Source organism: Tachysurus vachellii, chromosome 21 (genome assembly GCF_030014155.1).
Source record: "Tachysurus vachellii isolate PV-2020 chromosome 21, HZAU_Pvac_v1, whole genome shotgun sequence".
Classification (NCBI taxonomy): Eukaryota; Metazoa; Chordata; class Actinopteri; order Siluriformes; family Bagridae; genus Tachysurus; species Tachysurus vachellii.
The window spans coordinates 10,948,408-10,972,497 of NC_083480.1; the positions used below are offsets into that span (position 1 = coordinate 10,948,408).

Genomic DNA, 24,090 nt, shown 5'->3' on the forward strand with positions numbered 1-24,090 from the left:
TTTGAGTGATTTTTATGAAGCCTGTTCCCCTCCTCCATACTCAGGGTAAAAGCTCTGAAAGCCCCACCTACACATTTTGCACGACTCTAAAACAGTGGAAATGAAATGGCCCGCAGATGTGAGAGTTGCACACTCCAGACTGAGAGCTGGATCATTTAGAGTGCATAAAGAAAACGAGTTCTCCTTAAATTGCTGCTGTTACTAGTTTTTCTGACAGTGCCCTGTGTTTCAAACATAGACTTAGGAGGGAATGTCAATGGTTATCACATTCTGATATGTGCTCAGACCTGTTCGTTTAAGTAGCAAATTCTTTTTAGGAACTGCTTGGAAGCAATAAAAATCAGAGGTGCATGAATTGATGAATTAGTGTGGATTGAGAATAAAAGATTTCTTTTAGAACATGAAGTATAGAGGGAAGTATAGAGGAAGAAATGTTTAAGCCCTTCATTTCTCTCTGTCTGTCATATGGAAAGTTCATTACCACAAAGTCCAGAGATAGGAAAAAAAGGATATCTGGCCGGAGAATAGCCTGTAATTTAGAAACCTCAGTCTGCTCGCTCTCTCTCTCTCTCTCTCTCTCTCTCTCTCTCTCTCTCTCTCTCTCTCTCTCTCTCTCTCTCTCTCTCTCTCTCTCTCTCTCTCTTTATTTATCTATCTCTCTATATACCTTTGTGTGTGTGTGTGTGTGTGTGTTTGTGCGTGTGTGTGTGTCCTCACCTCAGTCAGTGAAATGAGCATGTTATTGGGAGCTCCTCCTATGTAATGACACTCTCTGTAGTCCTGCAGTTTTTCAGACAATATAACCCAAATGCCACGGCAGCGGACAACCCGCACGCTTTCCCTGCAGCTTGTATTTCGACTCCTGTTTTTTACTCAACTCTGTTTCAGTTCATGGGGTCACAAAGTTTTAGGACTGTCTTTGTTCAGTTAGTCTTTATACTATATTTCATTTAACGTAATAAAGTCTTAGAGCAGGTTATTTAGTGGTTAATATAAAGTTTGTAGTTTTGATATTGGGGAATGTAAGTCTGGTCAGATTCAGGAAGTTTAAGGGGTTAAACTGTATATAAATTGTAAATAATAAATTGTAAAAAGCTGCAGCATCCCTGGCTCAATCCTGAGCTCCACATGCATGCTAGTTTTTACCTAATTCTCCAGTTAACTCCCACCTTGTAAAACAGCATGCCTGTAGGTGGACTGCTTTTGGTAAATTGCCCCTAGTGCTAAAGGATGTGTGACTGTGTACCAGGTGTCCTGAGATAGACTGGCATCATATCTACATTGCACTCTGTCCTATATCCAGGGAGTTGTTGCAAAATGTAAATGAATTTTTGCTTATCTTATTGGCAGTGGCTTAGTGCTAAGCATGATTGCCTTGTACCTCAGTACAAGGGGGTTGATTTCTGCCTCTGTCCCTTGTGCGCAGCATTACCCCATGCTTCATGGGTTTCTTCTGGCTACCCTGGTTTCTTCCCACAGACCAAAGATTTGAATCATAGCTTTATTAGCCTTGAACCTCTTTGTGTGTGTGATTGTGCCCTGCAGTGGGTTGATCATGGTGTCCCCCACCATGTGCCACCAAGTGCCCTGGGATAGGCTCCAAGCCTGGATCAATTGGATTATATTAATGTTATATTGTGTTTTAAATATCTATATTCTGTATATTTTAGGTTGTGAGATTGAATCCCAGAATGCCAGGCTACCACTGCTGGGTCTTTGAGTAAGAACTTCAGCTGTTCAGATATATCCTACCTTAATTTTTTTTCAAGTGAGCAAATTTTGATGTATTCTAAAGCCATAACACAACTAAGCTGACTGACACTGATATCTTACAAATTGCATGATAGTACACTTTCTCATAAGATAAAGAATGCAATGAGTGTGCATTACACAGCTTGATCTTCTGCCAGTGTGTTTAACACTTCTAACATCCCAGGCACTGGTCCTGGTCTTCACTCTTGCAATTATATAGCTTACATTTTGATTTCAGTTGTCGTTTCTGAATTATTCAGAGAAGTAATCTTGCTGAATAATATGCCAGGATTAAAGATATTGAACCTGCCGACATTTAAAGATGTAAAACTTGACCATGTGCTTTGCTCAAAGGAAGAAAATCCAGCTTGGTTTAATAGAGATGCCTTGCTTGGGTCTGTCTCCACTGCAGCAAGGAGTCAGGATGTTTTTGCCCTAAGACAAGTGCCAATCTGGTTTATTCGGCATTCTTCCAAATGCAAACAACGTATGTACTGTATGTTGAATTACTAAAGAAAATTGTCCCTAGGTGTTAATGTGTGTATTATGGTGTCCTGTGTGGTACCCTGAGTGGTGTCCCAACCACAATATGAATTCACACACATCTGTGTACACCGTGAATCTGAGCAGGATAAAGTTCTTTCTGTTGTGGCTGTTTGGCCTCCTGGAAATTTGGAACTGAGTAAGAGTCATTTTAAAAAGCTCACTGAAGTCATGTTATATTATCAAAAATGAAGTTTATTAACCGATTCTATAAACACAATGCACCTCGTGACATGTAGACAAGCACACATCTACATCACACAGGGTACTATAGCTGTTTGTTTTACGTACATAGATTATAAGCAACACATTTTCTTAAAACTTAAAAAAAGTACTTATTATCCAAAACATAAGTTTAATACACTACATTTAATGACCATGAACAAAGAAATCTTTTTTTTCTGATAGTGTATTTGCCTTGCAGTCGTACCATGTGTATGTGACTACATTAGAGGCTTGTTGTGAAGTTAACATGTGTATGATATTCCAGCAGTGATTCTTTAGGAGCTGGTTGGCAGGTGTAATGTACATAAACCCTGACACCATCTGCATGCCTCTCTTACTTTCTGCCCGTGAGTGTGGAGAAATCAGAGATGCTTTTCCCGGGTACAACATGAGGCTGATCTTCACAAGTAAGCAGAGTCAGGCACATCTGGAACACAGCAAAATGCAGCCCTGGAAAAACATTCACACACTGAAGACCATAAAGAAAAAAAATAATGCCTGAAAATTGCCTGAAAAATCTGACACACAGTTAAAAAGGGAACAACATTGAAATTGTGACACTGGACTGTTTTAAATGTATCTTTTGTGGATATACAATGCTGCTTCAAATAATGGAGACATTATTTCCCAGACTTTTTGTCACATTTGCCTGTTATGATGTTTTGTCACATTTGCCTGTATAAATATAATCAATTAGATACCGTTAGAAAAAATATTCTTTATTTTTCTCACAAATGCAATACAACTGAGTGAATTTTTTCTCCACATATTCCAGCTTTGGAAGTTGAAGGTTAAAGGCTTTGCTCTGAGGCCCAACAGAGGCAGCTTAGTGATGCTGGGGCTTAAACTCCAACGTTTCAATCAACAACCGAGAGTCTTAATCACTTGAGCTACAAATGACTAGCAACATCACTATTATCAGATAAATTGACCAACACACAATGAGAGCATGGACATTGTGTTTCCCAGCCTCAGTGTATCCCAGTCGGATCTCTGAGACATGAACATGAGTGCCACTGTTAGGGCAGCTGTGCTACTCAAGAAACTACCAAATAGGTTTTGACATATTAAATTCAAAGTATAATATCAATTAATTACAGTAATAACAAATTATTATTATTATTATTATTATTATTTTGGTCATACTAACTGAATGCAAACTCTAACCTCAGCATACAAAGATCCCATTCCTCACGGCATTCATCCCTTAAATTTGCTGCTGTTTTGCTCTGTTTTGGTCGACTTAACGTTTTGTTTTGAGTTGTTCCTTAGTTAAATTGGTATTTTAATTATACTTTGGATATGCGCTTCTTTAAAGTTCAAATAGGTCGGTATTCATATTTAATAAAGTTCAATGGGCAAAGTGCTAAATTTTCACATGCTTGTTGTTGTGAAGCAACCTGATTACTAAATGCAGCTATGTGAAGGTTGTTCATGTCCGACTCCAGAGTTATATGTACAGTATGCAGTTCCTCCTAAGTGCAGATTTTTGTAGAACATGCTGCATAGCTCAGCTCCTAGGCCATCTTTGAAACACATTTCCTCTTACATGCTCCTCCCCTTCAATGCTTTCCTTGCTTCAGGTTCAGCACAGTTGTCTGGATATTCCAGCAGTGACTAATATTTTACTGGCACAGCTCTGTGAAAAAAGAATAGCAGCAGACGCCATTTTGATAAAGCTTGTTTCTCATTGCAAGCCTAGAAATCTACTACATATAGACTTGTAACAAGTTAACAAACTGAAGGCACTGGGGGTAAAAAAATCTATATTATTGTACATACATGACAAATGTTTGTTTTCAAGGGTAAAAATAAAACCATACATACACTGCTAGCGGCTTCATCTAATCAAGAATAGCCCAGGGAAAGTTCCTCTCTGTGTGTGTGTGTGTGTGTGTGTGTGTGTGTGTGTGTGTGTGTGTGTGTGTGTGTGTGTGTGTGTGTGCATGTCCTGCACATGCTGGGTTAGTAAGGGGGTTAGAAATGCCTAGTCCATGATCCTTCCCATACAATTAACCAATGAAACAGCTGGAGGGCTGTTATAGTACTCTGTAGTTCATTAAAGCAGTTTAACATAAGACATGGTGGTACTGCTACTGCATAATAACTATAGCGGGATAATTTACACTACATGTTGTAGACCATAAATAGCAAACAGTGAGAACTCAGTATATCTCCTTAAACAAGTCAGTGAACCGTGAATGGTATGCAGTGCAAGCAATGCAAATGACAATCATGCAACGTCATCGCACTTGAAAATAATAAAGGTGTTTTTTATAAGGACATCCATTAAGGATCACATGATGGGTTGAAAATTAATGTGTGTATGTTTATAAAGACTTTATAAAATGAACAAAGAATATAAGGTCTGTAAATGTCATTCACCTGTGAGATTTTGTGATAAGAAATAAAGCTGGCTTTAGAATACACAGATTTTAACCCTGTAATCTTGGATTTGTATAATATCACTGATTGATCAATGACATTGTAGATGCAATGGAACGTTGAGTAGTAAACCAGGCAGATGCTTATTGTGAGTTCCTGCAGCTCCACATTGTACAGAGTGTCACTGCTGGAGCTTAGCTGTGGACATGTCTGGTCCTGTGGCCTGCTTGAAGCTGTGCGCTGAGACTCAGTGCTGAAACTGGATCTCTCTCACCTGCTTTTAGTGTTTAAAGCAAACCTCTTTAGCTGCATGACTTTACCCTGTAGGCGAAGTAGCATCCCCAGTCCAGTGCTTGTTGCCCTCTTAGAGAATTTTTTTTTAACAGTTCTGAACACACATGAGCCAGGAAAAAAATCAAAGCTTTCACCTGGCTTAAGTGTATTAGGAAGTGAAAGCTAAGAAAAATGTAAACTGGGGTTCTCTAGGAATTACAATGCAAAGATATGTTAAAAGACTCATTTGATATGAAGCTGTGAAGCGCGACCGTCTCCGGTCTGCACCACACCACCCTGCTGCACCATATCTGATCCGCGCGCGCCTCAGATCTCCAAAGCGCTGCGTAAAAGCGCGCATCTTCCGTGTGCCACCGGCCAGCCTGACCTTCCCTGACCACAGGACAAGCACCACTAGTCTACAAACCCTGCAATGTGACGCCTCAGGTACGACTAGACCCCCAATAAGAAACCTGGGACAAAAAACGCACACGGGTTCGGATCTCGTCTGTGTCCACGTCCTCAAAAGAATGGATCTAATTAAAACGTTGCACTCGTCATCACGGTCAGAAAGTTGCCAAAGTTTGCGGGGAGTGGGCAGGGACCAGAAGCGTTCACGTGACCCACGCGGGCTGTTCTCAACTCAGGACCTCTCTAGAGTTGCTCACATCCTATTGGTTCAGAGGTGGCTCTCCGACGCGCAGTCATAGGAACCTCCTGCCGTATAAATAGGGCTGATAGAACTTTGTTATTCCAGCATCACGGCAGCAGGTTCCCGCTAAGTTTGGAGTTTAACTTTGCGTCATCACGGCTGTATGCCTGCTTGAAGAAGTGAAAAAACCAGGCACCGAGGCACAAGGAGTCTGCATGTCGGACTAGACATGCTCAGCTTTGTGGATACCCGGATTCTGTTGCTGCTTGCAGTGACATCGTACCTTGCGTCATGCCAATGTAAGTTTTAATGTGCTTCTTCTGTTTTTTTTATTTTATTTTTTTTATTTTTTTTTTCTGGTCTGTTTTCCCAAGGACCCTTAAGCCTCATTTATTCCATTGATGACTGAGGATTCATTGGTCTGCTTGTGGCCACTATTTGGAGTTGACCTGAAGGACAGCTATCCACATTGGCTATGAAAAAAAGAGAGAAAGAAATAAAGAAAATTAAGGATTCTGCGTGCGTTTAAAGGATGCTTCGTGATTTTACCGTGGATATCATCTTTTGTATTTGCAAATGAAGACAAGTCCCTTGAACGCAAACATAGCTGAGTAACACTGCATTAAATAGAATTTGCCTAAGGCTCTGTAGTTAGATTCATCCTACAGACTTTAACTTGGGCGTTGCAAATCCGTCTTTTTCCAGGCGCCTGTATATGAGCGTTTGTCATAAATATAAGAAACGCCACCTGCTGGACGAATTATGTAATAGCATATTTTGGCATTCAGCATTTACTAATTTACCTGTTTGTTTCGCGATTAAGACTTAAGGTTTAGCTTAAATACAAAGCAAAACATTAAATCAAATAGCATAATAGTAAATATTGTTACTATGTATTATTTGTTTTTTTAACTGATAAATTATAGTATTTCACTTTTTTAACCGGAATTACAAACCTAAAATCCCTATTGCAAATTTATTAGATAGCATTTTAATTAAAACATTCTTATTTTTTTTCCTAATTCGTGCCTGCAGATTTTACTTTTAAAAAACTGTAACGAGCCCCGAGGCGCCATCTAGTGGAGTTTTGGTGACATAACGGCGCCGCCCTTTGAGAGCATGATGCTGTTACAGTGCGCCACCAGTAGGAGGCGCAGGACTGGATGCGCGCCGGGGCGCAGTAGGGTTGCAGGGTGCGTTAACTCCGCCCACAAGGTCACTCATCAATCAGACTTGACTGGATGACCCCAATAACTAGAAATACTTTATCCGGGTGAACTAATATATCTTTCAGAAGCTCCTGAATTTTTTCTCTCTGTCCTTTTTTTAAATTGAAAAGTATTTTTTCAGTGTATAATAATCTCATTATTATTATTATTATTATTATTATTATTATTATTATTATTATTATTATTATTATTATTATAATAGTGGTGGCAGTTGATTCCAAATATTTTCCAGCATGCATAATTTGACATCTACAATAACACTGGCAAGTAACTAAAACAAACAAGATTTTAGTATTCAGTTGATATTATTATTATTAGTAGTAGTAGTAGTAGTAGTAGTAGTAGTAGTAGTAGTAGTAATAGTAGTAGTAGTAGTAGTAGTAATAGTAGTAGTAGTAGTAGTAGAGTAGTAGTAATATTTGCAATATAATCCTACCCATGCAAAAGATTTTTGGTGTTATCAACACTTTGCATCTTCATGGTGCTTCAGTGAAATGAAAAACACCAGCTAGTCGAGACAGCTGTTAATTCTGGTTTTACTACCGCAAGATAAAAAATGATATTACATTATATTCTTCATATTACATTACATATAGTAGATCAAAACATTTCATAAGCCTGAAGGTTTAATACAACAGAGTTATTTTACAGTTTTAAGTAGTAATTAGTGGGCAAGTACAGTGGAAACACCTCTTTTGTGTCTTTGCAAATCTTAGTATACTTAGCATTGAAGTTTTAATTCCAAATGTTGTTTTTGATCACCAAGAAGATTATTAAAAAACATTTTTTCTATTGAATTTTTCTAGTCATCTGATTGTTTCTAATCATTTGATTGATCATTTCTGTCTTCCTCTCTCTTTCTCCATGGCTCTTCTCCTGCTCCTTATCATCAAAGCGGTTAGTACACTTTCATGCAGTCATATTCTTCATATTCTTTAGAAGTGCAATAGAAATTCTTACCTTTTTCTTTAAAATGAAGGATATTCAGTGAACAGATCCATGCCAGTCTCAGATATGCCACAGTTTTCTGTCTTATCCAGATAATTCTGCAATGCTGTGTGTTTTTTTCCCTCTTTCCTGTCCACATGAGACAAGATTGTCCTATTGGCTATAGCAAATGTCAGTGAAATCAAAAACCACTCACTTCTCCTGGGCAGGCAGCTTGGGTACAATGAAACCCTTTTAGATGGCTGTCTGAAGGGGAGGCCTTTAACAGAATCAACGTGGCCTAGAAATTCACAGAAGTACTGCTAAACAACAGGGCCTTCAATAAATAAATAAACACATACACATATATATATTTTAATTATTATATATATATATATATATATATATATATATATATATATATATATATATATATATATATATATATATATATATATATATAAATGTGTGTGTGTGTGTGTGTGTATGTGTGTGTAGTATTGTCCTGCCTTTGAGATTAAGACAGATTGTTCACTGTAATATCAGACAATACTCTTGCATGTCTTAAAAATAAATAACATCAGTGTCCAGTTTCTACTTATTTGTCTTTACTTCTATTAGATGTGTATATTTAAACCAAATGAGGCTTTTACAGGCCTTTAAACATCTTTACTCAATATATATGATATGATGCACAGATCACTGATGACTAATAACTAATCCAGTGCTGACACAAGAGCATGTGAAGAGTAAATGTATATGCATGCTTTACTGAGAGCTTAGTCAGGACGAATGTCATTAGGACTTATAGCCTTCATGTCAAATGGCATAATAAACTTGTGGAAAAGATGGAATAAATAAATCTTGCATTTATTTATCTTTCTTTTTATCTAGGCTTATCTGAAGGTGAGCATGAACTGTTATGTCATAGTGATGTATGTAGCTTGTGGGATGTTTGAACTGAGCTCATGGTTCTATAATTGGCTATATATGATAAATACGTGCTCAAGAGTCAGTTTCTGAACTCAGTTTGCACATCTTCACAAGCAGCCTAAAAAGCTATTACACACTGAACGACATATATAATCAAAGCCAATTGATTTTACGCAAGTGAATGAATGCATGATTACAAACCTTACTAACTAAAAGCACTTGTTACAGTTGGTGATTAACTCTTTTTTTTTTTTATAAATAGGGCCCAAGGGGATATAAAGGACCTAGAGGTGATAGGGTAAGTCCGAAACCATGATTCCTCAAGATGTGTAATAGATTTTATTAATAAAAAGGGGTCAGTGAGCAAAGTTCTGACTTAACCCTGTAGAAACCACACCCAGGAAATGACTGAGGTTTACGGAGATTTACGGAAACAAATAATTTCCGTAAATCTTAAAATCTTTTCTTGAATCATAGTGCAACATTATGGCCAAGAATCTATAGTTGTTATAGTTTGTATGAGTTCACTTAGTGTTAGTGTTCAATGTGTTATATCAAGAAATCATTGATCAAGCTACTGCAACATGGGAACCTTTTTAACAACAGTACGCTGTCACTCCTAAACAGTTTGTCACTTTTATTATATTATTATATTATTAAGAAGCTCAGATCCTGTCCTGGTCAGAGTTAGCACTGAGTTCCAGGATGGACAGTTATTTTCTACATTCAGAAATTGATTTCAATTTTCTCTTTCAGGGTCCTAAAGGGCCTGATGGCAAACCTGGCAAACCTGGACTTCCTGGGCCTCCTGGCCCTCCTGGCCCCCCTGGTCTTAGTGGAGTAAGTTGTTTCATGTAAAATAAATGGAGGTTTAAACTGTACTGATCTTGAGAGAATGTTGATCAGTGTGTCTTATTGACCTATCATGTCTAAAAGGGTGGTCTTAACTTTTTGACCCAATTATATTTTAACTTTAATATTTCAGTGTTTGTGTTTATGCCTTTGTACTTATGGTTATGTTTGTACAATGGTTTATGTGACATCCAATAATGCAATGCACATTGATTCATATTCTTTACACTATTATTATCATTGTCAAATAAGATATTTGATGCTGTTATATAAGTTATTTATAACAGTGTATATTTGTCAGAGGAAAAATGTTAACTTGCCTCACTTTTGAACAGAACTTTGCTGCTCAGTATGATGGCTCTAAAGGACCTGAACCTGGCCCTGGACCTATTGTGAGTGCCCAGAAAAACACAACACATTTAACCATAGCTCATACAGATAATACATGAATCAATGTAGAAAATATAATGAATGTTCATTTGAGACTTATTTGTATTCTTCTGTAAAGGGTTTGATGGGACCTCGGGGCCCTAGCGGACCACCTGGTACCTCTGTAAGTAGTCTTTCTCTTGGTAAATGCTGTGATTATTATTTCAAGTTGAATTGAAACATTTGTGATGTTTACAAAATATTTGTTTTCAAACATAGGGACCTCAGGGACCCCAAGGACATGCTGGTGAGCCTGGAGAGCCTGGACAGGCTGTAAGGAAACTTTTATTCTCAGTATAATAATACACAGAGGCATAAAACACACTTGACTTTTAACTACTGATTTTATCTTTCATTAGGGAGCAGGTGGACCTCGTGGACCCCCTGGACCTCCTGGCAAGTCTGGTGAAGATGTGAGTGAAAATAAAATCATTATTTTGTGGGGGAAAAAAGCAATTTCTGATTTTATTGATATGCATATCTGATAGCATTGTCTGTAACTTTTATTCAGGGTAACAATGGCAGACCTGGACAGCCTGGAGACAGAGGTACACCTGGCTCCCAGGTAAAACCAACCTCAATACATTTCCCATTTAATTTAAATGTATTTTAAGGGATTTGTAGATAATAAAAGACCAGTCAAACTAGCTTCACCTGTATTTTTCACTCATATCTGGCCTAAAAAAATACATATTTCCTTTTTAGACATGACTTCATAATCAATATGACAAAGGATGACAATCGTGAGATTGCTGTGCTTTTAAAGTCACAATTCACTAATATCCTTTTCTTTTACTTTATCAGGGAGCTCGTGGTTTCCCAGGAACTCCTGGACTTCCAGGCATGAAGGGACACAGAGTGAGTAACATGTGGACAAATTAGGATATTTACTTTTATTAAGGATGTTTATATTGTATACATGTAATTCATTTATTATGTGTATTTATCTAATTTAAGAAAACTAATGAGGTACTTTGTAATTATTTGCAAGAAAGATATACTGTATAAATATACACATTTAGATTTATATATGGTTATAGGTTTCTTTAGATTTAATTATTTCTTAGAAAGCAGCATTCACATATAAATTGGGCAATGCATGATTTCTTTTGTGATTATTTTTTCTCTATCATAGGGCTACAATGGCCTTGATGGACGAAAAGGAGAGCCAGGTGAAATCGGAACTAAGGTAAAATTAGAGATGAACTGATCCAATAACCATCATGGAAAAAAGATTCTGTTAAAAACAACAAAACTATAATGATTGAGTCAATGTAAAAAAAAAATATGAAATCCCAGCATGGTGTCTAGTTATTTATCTCAAAGCACATTACCAACAGTCATTTCAGTTCTGCAAGAGATTAATCTGTATTTCACATATAAACCAAAAATAGCTTTATTTAACCTTGAAGTGCATTTATACCTCAAAAGCTATCAATTGCAGCCAAGTTTGTCCATAGATGGTCTTTAATGCTTAAACAGTTTGAACCCACTTTTTTTATTTTATTTTATATATTTTAGGGTGAGACTGGTGCTCATGGCTCAAATGGAACCCCTGGACAAAGAGTAGGTTATGGCTTATATATTTTTCTTAAATGAATGGTTTATCTTAGGTAAAATGTTATTATTCTACAATTTCTTCATAATGTAAAATAAAGGTTGCAGTATCCTCATATTGTACATGTATTTGTATAGGGTGCACGTGGCCTACCTGGTGAGAGAGGTCGTCCTGGTCCTGCTGGTCCCGCTGGTGCCCGTGGTGCTGATGGTAACACTGGTCCTGCTGGCCCTGCTGTAAGTATTTGACCTTCGACCCTTCTTGTGTCGTAGACTAGATTTTGAAAATTCAGTCTAACACTGTTTTGTATGTGATCTTCTCTGTCAGGGTCCACTTGGATCTGCTGGACCTCCAGGCTTCCCTGGTGGCCCTGGACCTAAAGTATGTACCAATATGAGAAATATTGTAAATTAAAAAGTGTTAATGAATATGCTTGTGTCTTAAATTTATGGTCTGCATTTATGAATCATAAATCTTGACTGACTTAAGTCTTGTCATAGCTGCATTATTGTAAATGCAGTTCAGTATCAGCCTGCCAATTAAGCTATTTTTATCTCATCATTATTTGACAGGGAGAGATTGGACCTGCCGGTTCCTCTGGCCCATCTGGACCTCAAGGACAGAGAGGAGAGCCTGGAACAAATGGTGTTTCTGGCCCAGTTGGTCCTCCTGTAAGTATGCTTACTAGTTGCTTTAAAGCACCTTCAGCCTAGCAGCCTTTTTACCTTCACAGTACTGTACTGACAGTCATTTTTTCCCTCCTCTAGGGTAACCCTGGTGCTAATGGTATCAACGGTGCTAAGGGAGCTGCTGTAAGTATTCAGTGAGACTCTATTGAAGTGAAAGAATGAAAATAAGAGTCTAATTGGATGTGAAATTATACCAAGCAAGGCAAGACAGGGCAAGTTTATTTGAACAACACTTTAGATATACACATTAACAGGCTTGTATTCTTTAAGCATTACTGTAATGTATTTTTGACTTAAGAGTCCATATTAGTTCTTTTTCTCACTTCCAAACATGTTTGCAGTGTTAAGCTTTGTTAACATACATTAGGAGGGTGGAGAGAATTAAAGTGAAGACCATCTGAGTCACATTCATTAGCAGTCTACCTGCATAAACTATATATATCTTTTGTCTCTTACCAATTCTCTGGGTCACCTACATTTTTACTCTCTCTCATCAGTCATATATATGTATATGAAATGGGATTTAATTTTGTTATTTCTAAGTTTATGTCTTCCTTTTAGCTAAATTTATAATAATATATTATATATTAGATATTTGTTAGTAGATTCAGATAAATGAACCAACGTAACTTTGCTTTTATAATATCCCTGAAGATTTAAATGGAATAACAAAGACAATTTAAAAAAAAACTATACATTACGGCACATTAGGCTTCATTTGAAAAAATGTCTTAGACCCAGGACAAATTCTGTTCTGCACTGTATCTGTTTGCTGCAACCATCTTAGAGTTATTTCTAGTGTTGTGCAGCTACAAGCTAAAAACACATTTAATCTTGTTCATTTGGTTTGTGAACCAACAAAAGTTCTGTGTAGAACAATAGAGCAGGCTTTTCAAATATTACAACCATTTTAATTTTCCAAAGAATTGTTGAGGAACCCATTTTGTTGAATTTATTTAAATATGCATTTCACTTGCCATCTTTAAATGCTATGGTTGATCATACAGGGTACCCCTGGAGTTGCTGGTACCCCTGGTTTCCCTGGACCAAGAGGTAGCCCTGGCCCCCAGGGACCTGCTGGACCTTCTGGCCCCAGAGGTCTTTCTGTGAGTTCCATCTAAACAGACCAAACCTAATAAAACCATGCTATGTATATTGTCTATATTCTGCTGAACAGTTGTATGAAGGATTCAACTGAAGGATCTTTCTATTGCATCTTTCTTATAGGGTGACCCTGGACCTGTAGGGGTAAAGGGAGAGACTGGTGTCAAGGGTGAGCCTGTAAGTATAATTATACCATGTATTTTTGTAATTAAGTATGTATTAAAGAACAGGTGTTTCCTGCATTTTTTCCCATTCCCTAATCTTGATGTGCTTCTTATGCAGGGTAACATTGGTGCTCAAGGGCTCACTGGTGCTGCTGGTGATGAGGGCAAAAGAGGCTCAACTGGTGAGCAGGGATCAGCTGGACCTGTTGGTCTGCGTGGGCCCAGAGTGAGTAATGTTTTTGTGTATTTTTTCAGTTTATTTTTTTTGACAAATACACTAATCCTGTATTTCTGTGAATTACAATTAATGTTTCAATGATGTCTCTTTGTTTATGATTAAATTTTCTTTAATGAATGTCTCTTTGTTTTCTGTATAGGGAGCTGCTGGAACTCGTGGTCTTCCTGGTCTGGCTGGTAGAGGAGGATCAATGGTTAGTAAATTATGCTAACAATATAAATACCTAGTGAATGCCTGTTAGAAATATGAGAACATTGTTCATTAAAATGATAGGATAAATTTTAATTTCAAAACCATGAAAAGTTTTGTATCACTACACATATTTTTAGAAATGTTTGTAAGAATCTGAAAGATAATAATAACAATATCTTGTTAGTTATGTGCTAATACTGGTTTCTTAAACTTTTCACTTCCAGGGCATGCCTGGTGCAAGGGGTGCTGCTGGTGCTCCTGGTGCACGTGGACCTCCTGGTGATGCTGGCCGTGCTGGTGAGGCCGGTCTGGTTGGAGCAAGAGTAAGTATTTTACCTATACATATATACTATCACTGAGAGACATCTATTTATTCTAAAAATGAGTAGTATATTGTCTTGAATTTGAAGTTACATGGCCTAATCATAATCTCAAATTTCATTTATTTAATTTGATATAATATACGGTTAATTGGGCTTTCAGTGTAAAAAAATCACCAAAAAGCTTTCCTCAAAAGCTTCAGATTGTTCAAAGCTCACAAAATAATTTAATCTTACTTCTATCATATGACTTCAACAGATTTATCTACTGCCAAATACACATAAATATAAAATTGAATGCCTTACATAATGCCTCACAAAATGATGAGTTAGATACAGCTCAGTAGTTGCTATATATAGTATCCATTTCTATTTCTATTTATATCAAATGTTTTATAATACTAGTGTATGACCTCATCCTTGTTATGTTATTGTTATGAATATTATATATGTTACATCTTAATTTGCTCTCAACTTATAGGGTCTTCCCGGTAGTCCTGGAAGCCCTGGACCCCAAGGAAAGGAGGGACCTTCTGTAAGTATCTTCCAATAAAACATAATAAATATTGATACTAGAACTGCTGAAGTATAAAAGAAAAAATTTCTTTTAATCACTGCTACTGTGGATCTCCATTTCCAGGGTCCTTCCGGTCAAGATGGCCGCAGTGGACCTCCTGGCCCAACTGGACCCAGAGGCCAGCCTGGTAACATTGGATTCCCTGGCCCTAAAGGACCTTCTGTACGTAATTTGATATATGTTACAGTATTAGAAAGTAGCAGCAGCCAAAATCTGACAACTGACAGATTTCAACATAACATATCTGCATCCATCTCTAGGGTGAGCCTGGCAAACCTGGAGAGAAGGGACTTGCTGGTGCTCCTGGTCTAAGAGTACGCATCTTATAATTTCCCTAAGTCACCTCTCTAAATGTATCTAATTTCTTACAGTAATACAGTTGTTCTTTCACTGAGTAATATTTTGTCATTTTAGGGCCCCCCTGGTCCTGATGGTAACAATGGACCTGCTGGTCCTGTTGGACTTTCTGTAAGTAGACTTAATAAAACCAGGAAATCTACACACTAACATAAGTGTGTGACCGCTGATTTCTATGTAAATTTTTCTTTGATTTACAGGGTGGTGCTGGTGAGAAAGGAGAGGCAGGACCCGCTGGTGCTCCTGGTTTCCAGGTCTGTGTCTCTGTTTATTTATTCACTTAGGCCTGATGGAAAGGACACAATATCCTGTCCTTTGATTCTTAGACAGTTTACAATGCAAAAAAAAAAAAATTCTGTTATTTACTATGCTAGAGTATACTCCACATTGCTGGTGGAGTAACTTGGTGCTTGGTTCCTCATTATTAATTATGTGATTAGATGGTCCTACCCTTGACAGTAACTTGTATATGAACACATAGTGGTATTTTTGTAAGTTGAAATTGGTATTTATACTTTATTGTACTGTGCAAGTACTCCAGTTCTCTGTGCGGATCACTGATCTCCTTCTTTTAATTTCACAGGGTCTTCCTGGACCTGCTGGACCTGTTGGTGAGACTGGCAAACCCGGAGACAGAGTAAGATCTTCATAAAATGGCAATAATGAATCAAAATTAACATATAATTCTCTTATAATTATATAAATCTATAATCATTTTGCAATACAGTATCCGAGTCTACAGGTAATTTACTTTGGTGATGAAACATGCGTCAGTTAATTCATTTACAATTGTGTTTAATTTCTTGATAGGGTATTCCCGGAGATCAAGGAGTTGCTGGACCTTCTGGTGGCAAGGTATTGCCACACATATTTTTGCACTGAATACACACATAAACCAAACATATAACAAGATCAGTTTCTGACCATCTTCTCACATATTCTTCCTCTTGTGTGTTTCCATGTAGGGAGAGCGTGGTAATCCCGGACTTGCTGGTGCCTCTGGTACCCAGGGACCCATTGGACCTCGTGGACCTTCTGGTGCACCTGGCCCTGATGGAAACAAGGTAATCTGTGGTTATTGGTGCCACTGATTATTTAGGAAAAACTATTCATTTTATTTGAGCACCAAATTTATTTTGATTAGATGTGTGATGTATGTACATGAACATTTATCTCTCAAGACTCTATACAAGTGTTTTCCCTAAAGAAAGTGTGTTCAGTCATTGCTACCTTTTTCCTTCAGGGTGAACCTGGTTCTGCTGGTCTTGCTGGTGCTCAAGGTCCCCAGGGAGCTGTTGGCATGCCCGGTGAGCGTGGTGGTGCTGGTACTCCTGGAGTCAAGGGTGAGAAGGTCAGTTCTGGAAAGATCCATCTCTTCACTCTTTTCAGCACTGTGCATTCTTAGAGCTATGTAACCTGGGAACTTGTCATGGTGAAGTCAGCAATGATGTTTATTTCTGCTATGTCTGAATCTCAGTAAACAAAGGCTCTTATTTTCACTTTTTTTTCCAAATAGGGTGAGTCTGGTTACAGAGGCCCAGAGGGCAATGCTGGAAGAGACGGTGCACGTGTAAGTTCTAGCTCAGTGTCCTTTATATAAATGTGATTATCCCATAATATGTATGCCTAAGTTAAAAGTCTTTTTTTTTGTTTACCAGGGAGCTCCTGGACCCATTGGACCTCCTGGACCTGCTGGTACCAACGGGGATAAAGTAAAGAATATTTTGTGACTCATGTGGAAACAAAATATTTAGCAATTTTTTATGTGACACAATCCTTTATGTTATCCTTATGTTATCTACATTATGGAATTTCCAGTGAAAAGTCAACATGGTAAATATAATGGATCTGTAGTCATTATTGCCCTCTGCTGGAGAGGCATCACTCCCCCCTGTGGATCTACCATGTTGTCTACAGAAGTACCATAGGGACAAGAGAACTGGAACACGGGAGATCTAGAACCAAATTGAAGAAAACTCAATACAAATTTATATACTATTAACTATACTAGTTTGGCTATTATTATATATTCTTTCTTATAATGAAAAATAACAACATTAATCAGTGGATTTATCTCAGAATCATACTGAGAAAAATTCCATAGATCCTAATGAGATATTCTTAAGATAATCATTGTGCATTGTGGAAATTTAGAAAGATTCACTTTAAGAGTATGACCTGCAATTAGGTTCTGTAGAAAAAATACATATTTACTACGCTTCTCAGTGTAAAGACATTATATGAATCAACTCTATTATTTTTTTTAATTCAAATAGAAGGATTACTCTTTATTTACCAACAACAATAGGTGTAAAAACAGTAAAACATATACTTTGTTCCAATTTGAATTTACTGTAGTTGTAACTGAAGTTGTACCTCATATTTAAGAGACTGGATTTCAATTAATCAGTTAAATTGTTTTGATAACGAATGATTATTTGGACACTACAATTACATTTGCCTCTAGAAAAAATAATTTGGTTCAAGAAATATTGTGTGCTTCATGTCTGCCTGATAAATAATGTTGAACTTTATTTATCAGGGTGAGGCTGGTTCTGCTGGTCCTGCTGGCCCTGCTGGTGCTCGTGGTCCTCCCGTAAGCACTCTTACTTTATATCAAAATACAGAATGCTTATCCTTGCCATGAAGATTAGAAAGCACTCCTAATTGATTTGGCATTGTCATGTTACCACCACTTAGTATGCAGTACATCTAATTTATGTATATATCTGTCAATAGGGAGAACGTGGTGAGGCTGGCCCTGCTGGACCTCCTGGATTTGCTGGGCCTCCTGTAAGTGCACATGCATGTCAATGTTTGTACATGGAGCACTTCTAGTTCATCATGACCAGAGTGACATGATTTCCATGGCTCTTACAGGGTGCTGATGGCCAGCCTGGAGCTAAAGGTGAGAAAGGTCCCGCTGGTGGAAAGGGTGATGTTGGGCCTTCCGGTGTCTCTGGTCCTGCTGGCAACCCCGGACCTGCTGTAAGTTTAAATAATACAAATATTTAAACACTAAGTTTAAAATTTCAAAGAGCACAACAGGGACTTGAGACCAAAAAAACAGCTAGACCTTTCAAATGAAATAGAAATGAATGTGATATTTACTGTACCAGTGTGTATCTTCATATAGTTTTAATGTATTAAGTATTAAAGTAATTAAATTTTACCTGAAATGTAGATTATTTTGTTGTAATCATGTTCTAGGCTGTAGTTTATCCCTAAGCAATGAAAACACATAAAATATACAGTTTCTGATCTGACTAGCATAAAGCATGCTTTTCATTGTTATCAGATGAACATGATAAATGTTCAGCAATATTGGCACAGTTCCTCCATAAATTATTGTATTATGCTGTGTTAATCAGGGTCCCTCTGGTCCAGCTGGCCCCCCTGGTGCTCGTGGTGAGACTGGTCCCACTGTAAGCTCCTTCAGTATTTTACAATGCTAACTTCTTGTTTTTATTTTTAAAAATATTCATTATACGTAATGTTTAACCTGTGTCTTTGTCCCAGGGACTGACTGGTTTCCCTGGTGCTGCTGGAAGAGTTGGTCCACCTGGTCCTGCTGTGAGTTTCAAAAAATAACCATGATCCTCCATGCAGTTTCCTATATATCTTATATATAATAGACAGCATATTAACATGCTGGATGAAGAATTGTTCTTTGGTAGTATAAAGATCGAATAAACTAACGAGAGGTCTTGCATTTTAAATTTACAGGGTATTGCTGGACCTCCTGGTCCCACTGGTCATGCTGGAAAGGATGGTCCTCGTGGTCCTCGTGGTGATGTTGGACCTGCTGGACCTCAGGGAGAGAATGGCCTGATTGGACCTCCTGGCCCACATGGTGAGAAGGGATCCTCTGGAGAGAGTGGTGCTAAGGTATATTCCCTGACATTCCAAATGCAACAAGTTTTGCCAGTCCACTGTCTCAGTTTACACACACATTAAGATGGACTATTAAAGCGAAATCTACTGTTGTTATGACCACAGGGACCTTCAGGTACTCCTGGACCTAGTGGTCTGATTGGACCTCAGGGAATCACTGGCCTTCCTGGCTCCAGAGGTGAACGTGGAACTCCTGGTCCAGTTGGTGCAGTTGTAAGTGACCTCATCCACTTGTAAGCACAATCTGAACCATCATTATCCTCACTGTGATATAGCATTTGGGTAACAACAACATAGGTAGTCACTGATTTCTGGAATATGTTACTTGTACTTGACCTTCCTTTGGCAAACTTGGTATTCTGATGTGTTACTCAGGGTGAGCCTGGTAGAGTTGGACCTCCTGGTGCCCCTGGTCCCCGTGGTCCAAGTGGTAACATTGGTCTGCCTGGTATGACTGGTCCTCAGGGCGAATCTGGACGTGAGGTAAGCTGTTTTCTGCCATTTTGCCTACAGTGTGTGAAAAATGTGTAAACTTGATAACACCCTTAAAACATGCACGCTGATTTTCTCACAGACTCTAAGGAGGATAAAATTATTTAAATGTCTTGCATCTTTGACTTAATGAATATGCAATTTGAATCACTTTTTTAATACAGGTTGAAGGCAATGCAAGTAAATTTTTTTGGTGCCTAAAATGCGATTTTCTAAGCTATGAGTGTCATCTTTCCATAATCAACCAACAAAAGCATACTTAAAGCACACAACTTGCAAAATTAGTAAAACTCGTTATTAATTATATATTTATTATATATAGGACAGTTGGAATAACCAAAAGCCTATTTATTATATTTCTGTACATAATTAAATATAGATCTTTGTTTTCATCTATAGGGTAGCCCTGGTAATGATGGAGCTCCTGGTCGCCCTGGTCTTGCTGGCATTAAGGTAAAAGTTGAACTGTAGTAAGAAACACAGAATGAGATTAGAATTATATATTATGTATCTATTCATATATTTTAATATTTGTGGCCTGGATTTGTAAATCAGTGATTTATATTTAACTGTTTCAAATTGACAGGGTGACCGTGGAGAGCCTGGATCTCCTGGCCCTCTTGGAATTGCTGGTGCTTCTGGACCCTTGGGATCAGCTGGTCCAGCTGGCAGACCTGGAAACCGTGGTGAGGCTGTAAGTGTCCAGCCCTGAAAAACAAGTTCTTGACATATTTCAGAATTGTCTATAAACACTACTTGAGTTCCCTTAGTAGTGTGATAGCAAACTCTGAGCTGTTATTGAGAGCATGTTGTTTTTATAACAGCAAATTTTTTTTATGACAAGTAAAAATTACATTCCTATTATGTGCATCTTTTTCTTTAGGGACCCTCTGGATCTGTTGGACCAGCTGGCCCTGCCGGTGCAAGAGGTGCCCCTGTAAGTAAATTGACTGTGCGCAATCCACAGATGAATTAGATATATATATTTTATGTAGATAAATCTCACTTTCCTTATGTGTTCATCAGGGCCCTTCTGGACCCCGTGGTGAGAAGGGTGTGGCTGGAGAAAAGGGAGACAGAGGCATGAAGGGACTGCGTGGACATCCTGGTCTCCAGGGAATGCCTGGAGTCAGCGTGAGTGACCCAAATCCTAGTGACCCCATCCTAGCGTTGTAGTTCTCCTACTCAAAACAAAATGCCATGCTAAGCATGAATTTCCACATGTACTCCACAATTAGAATGACAGTTATTCCTTTTTGACTGGCTGATCATTAATGATGGTTTTACCTTACAGGGACCTAGTGGTGACAGTGGCCCAGCAGGACCTGCCGGACCCGCTGGTTCCAGAGTACGTAACCTACCTGTTGTTACCCAGGCATAGTTTATATGTGGACCTTGGAACACTGTTGATAAGATCTATGTTACTCACCTTTATAGGGCCCTGCTGGTCCCACTGGCCCATCTGGTAAGGATGGTAGACCTGGCACTGCTGGTCCTGTTGGACCTGCTGGACATCGTGGTGCCCCAGGACAATCTGGACCTGTTGTAAGTAGTAATTTTTATCCCCCAAAAAGATGGGTATAAATGGTCAAAATTAACTGTTGCAAGCTTGTAGCCTAAAGATAGCACTAACTTGATCTTCAGGGACCTCCAGGATCTCCTGGTCTCCCTGGACCCCCTGGTGCCGCTGGTGGTGGATATGATATTTCTGGTGGCTATGATGAGTACAGAGCTGACCAGGCTGCTCTCAGGGCTAAGGACTATGAGGTGGATGCCACCATAAAGTCCCTAAACTCTCAGATCGACAACCTGCTTTCACCTGAGGGCTCCAAGAAGAACCCTGCCCGCACATGCCGTGACATCAGGCTCAGCCACCCTGACTGGAGCAGTGGTGAGTTCTCAAACTTCTTATATGTAACATTGAATCCTAATAAATATGATTATTATACCTGGTATTTGATTGGCCTTCAGCTCTTGTCCAACTAATCTTATGTTTTCTTTTGTAGGATTCTACTGGATCGATCCCAACCAGGGCTGCACCATGGATGCCATTAAGGCCTTCTGCGACTTCACCACAGGTCAGACCTGTATCTATGCTCAACCTGAGAGCATTGCACGCAAGAACTGGTACAGAAGTACCCAGGAGAAGAAGCATGTCTGGTTCGGCGAGACCATCAATGGTGGCACCGAGGTGAGTTTTATAAACAGTTATAGTTCATCCTTTTTTTCTAGTAATTAACAAGTTTTGTCTATTACTTGAGGATCATTCTGCTCACTTTGGTGAAACATTTTCCATTCCTTTCCTCAGTTTGGCTATAATGATGAGACCCTGAGCCCACAATCCATGGCAACACAGCTGGCCTTCATGCGTCTGCTGGCCAACCAGGCTGTCCAGAACATCACGTACCACTGCAAGAACAGCATTGCCTACATGGATGGTGAGAACGGCAACCTGAAGAAGGCTGCCTTACTGCAGGGCTCCAATGATGTGGAACTCCGGGCAGAGGGCAACAGCCGCTTCACCTACAGCGTTCTGGAGGATGGCTGCACTGTAAGTTCTAAGTGCAATATCGCTGTATCTTCATGTTTTATTAGGACATAGACAATGTTCATGTGTGCGCAATGTCTCATGGTTACAGGATACTCTAAATAGCATAATTTTTTTAATGTAGATTTCCACCAGCTCTTACAAAATTCATTGATCCAGTTAAATGAAAAAGCATACTTCTAAACTGGAGATGTGATAATTACCTGAGATAAAATGTTAATTTTGACTTGCATTACTTCTAACTAACTTGTGATTCTCCTTTGTGATTTGCCCTACAGAAACACACTGGCCAGTGGAGCAAGACAGTCATTGAATACAGAACAAATAAACCATCTCGCCTGCCCATCCTCGACATTGCACCTTTGGACATTGGTGGCGCTGATCAAGAATTTGGTCTGGACATTGGCCCAGTCTGTTTCAAATGAATAGACTCAAGATAAATTAAAAAAAAGAGAGAAAGAAAGAAAAATGAAAAAATCTCTGCCCTTCTTCTCTGTGTTGTTTTTTATACTGAATGCTGATTTCCTCTGCACATCCACTTGCTTAAGCTGGGTTCTATCGGCGAGGACCAATGGACTGAACGGAGAATTGCACAATGCAAATTAATACAGCTGCCCAGAAAGAGATGCTGGGAAACACCATGGTGTGGGACATGCCATCATTTTGTAAAAAATGAAAGAAGTGTAATAAAAATGATGAAAGTATGCATCACTTTGTGGTCTTTATATCTTCCAAAGAGGAGGTTTATAACCACAATTTCCAAAAGGTTTAAACTACCTCATGCCTGTTAAAAATAAAATATTACCAGACCTGAACCACATCCTACTCATTGGTACTAAGGCATCAAGTTCTGTCCTGTGTTAAAGGTGCTCAAACACTTGAAGTGTGGATATATGGTGCTACATTTACAGCTGTGGAGGAAACCACTTTTACTGTATTATTTTGTATTGTCTTTAAGGAGAATTGCACAGGTCCCACTGATAACCCCATTTTTTAAGCAGGTGGAAAATTCCTAAATCTGATGTTTGTCCAGATTTTACTTTTCATGTTTTCATTGTTTTGTTTTTAGTTTTATTTGGATTCCTTTTTGTTAAGGCATTTAGTTCAACCACACCCCCCAGTGTTCATACTGACAATCACATTTCAACCATTTTAAAAGGGTATTGGAGGCCTCTCTCGCTAAAATGAACCACAAAGTTTATTGTACCTATTTTGTATATGTGAGATGTTTAAATAAATTGTGAAAAGTTCTGAAATAAAGCATGTCCAATGTTCTAAAACACAACATTCCACGAGTTAAGTGATTTAAAGTGTTTAGAACAACTGAAAAGTCTATAAATGTGATATCATGACTTCAGAACTTTTAACTTTATGAAATACAAAAACATAAGAAATTCCCTTAAGGAACCAATTCAGACAAATTTAAAACATAATTGTCCTTTACCTCCTACCTCCTGTCCTTTGATTATTTCTAATCAATAATTTATTGGTTATTTCATTTCATATTGGAGCTATGAACAAATGTAACAGATTTCTAATTAGAATTATATTAACATTTGAATAACTTCACAAAACAAATAACTTGGCCTTTAAACCTATTTCCAAACCTCCTTTCCAGTTCTGGCACATGTACAGATTGGTACTAAACTACTGAGAAAGAAAGTGATTTCAGCTTCAAGGTGGCTGCTACTACTGTTTCTAACTAAGCTTCATTTTACATTTACATTTTAGCTTAATAAAAAAAATTAGGAAGGCAA

At 38.3% G+C, this 24,090-nt stretch overlaps 1 protein-coding gene across 1 annotated transcript; it reads left to right on the plus strand.

Moving 5' to 3' along the window:
* The first annotated feature begins 5,923 nt into the window (after window positions 1-5,923).
* On the plus strand, window positions 5,924-23,618 carry col1a2 (collagen, type I, alpha 2). Its single transcript, XM_060897661.1, has 50 exons — window positions 5,924-6,129; window positions 7,581-7,582; window positions 9,182-9,217; window positions 9,676-9,759; window positions 10,107-10,163; window positions 10,280-10,324; window positions 10,420-10,473; window positions 10,560-10,613; window positions 10,712-10,765; window positions 11,005-11,058; window positions 11,336-11,389; window positions 11,722-11,766; window positions 11,896-11,994; window positions 12,086-12,139; window positions 12,331-12,429; window positions 12,526-12,570; window positions 13,455-13,553; window positions 13,675-13,728; window positions 13,834-13,941; window positions 14,093-14,146; window positions 14,370-14,468; window positions 14,947-15,000; window positions 15,106-15,204; window positions 15,303-15,356; window positions 15,457-15,510; window positions 15,600-15,653; window positions 15,983-16,036; window positions 16,210-16,254; window positions 16,365-16,463; window positions 16,643-16,750; window positions 16,916-16,969; window positions 17,058-17,111; window positions 17,942-17,995; window positions 18,139-18,192; window positions 18,280-18,387; window positions 18,771-18,824; window positions 18,919-18,972; window positions 19,126-19,287; window positions 19,399-19,506; window positions 19,669-19,776; window positions 20,185-20,238; window positions 20,372-20,479; window positions 20,669-20,722; window positions 20,812-20,919; window positions 21,080-21,133; window positions 21,223-21,330; window positions 21,430-21,676; window positions 21,792-21,976; window positions 22,094-22,336; window positions 22,612-23,618. The coding sequence occupies exons 1-50, from the start codon at window positions 6,060-6,062 to the stop codon at window positions 22,756-22,758; spliced, it is 4,059 nt and encodes a 1,352-aa protein (XP_060753644.1). The 5' UTR covers window positions 5,924-6,059; the 3' UTR covers window positions 22,759-23,618.
* The last annotated feature ends 472 nt before the right edge of the window (window positions 23,619-24,090 follow it).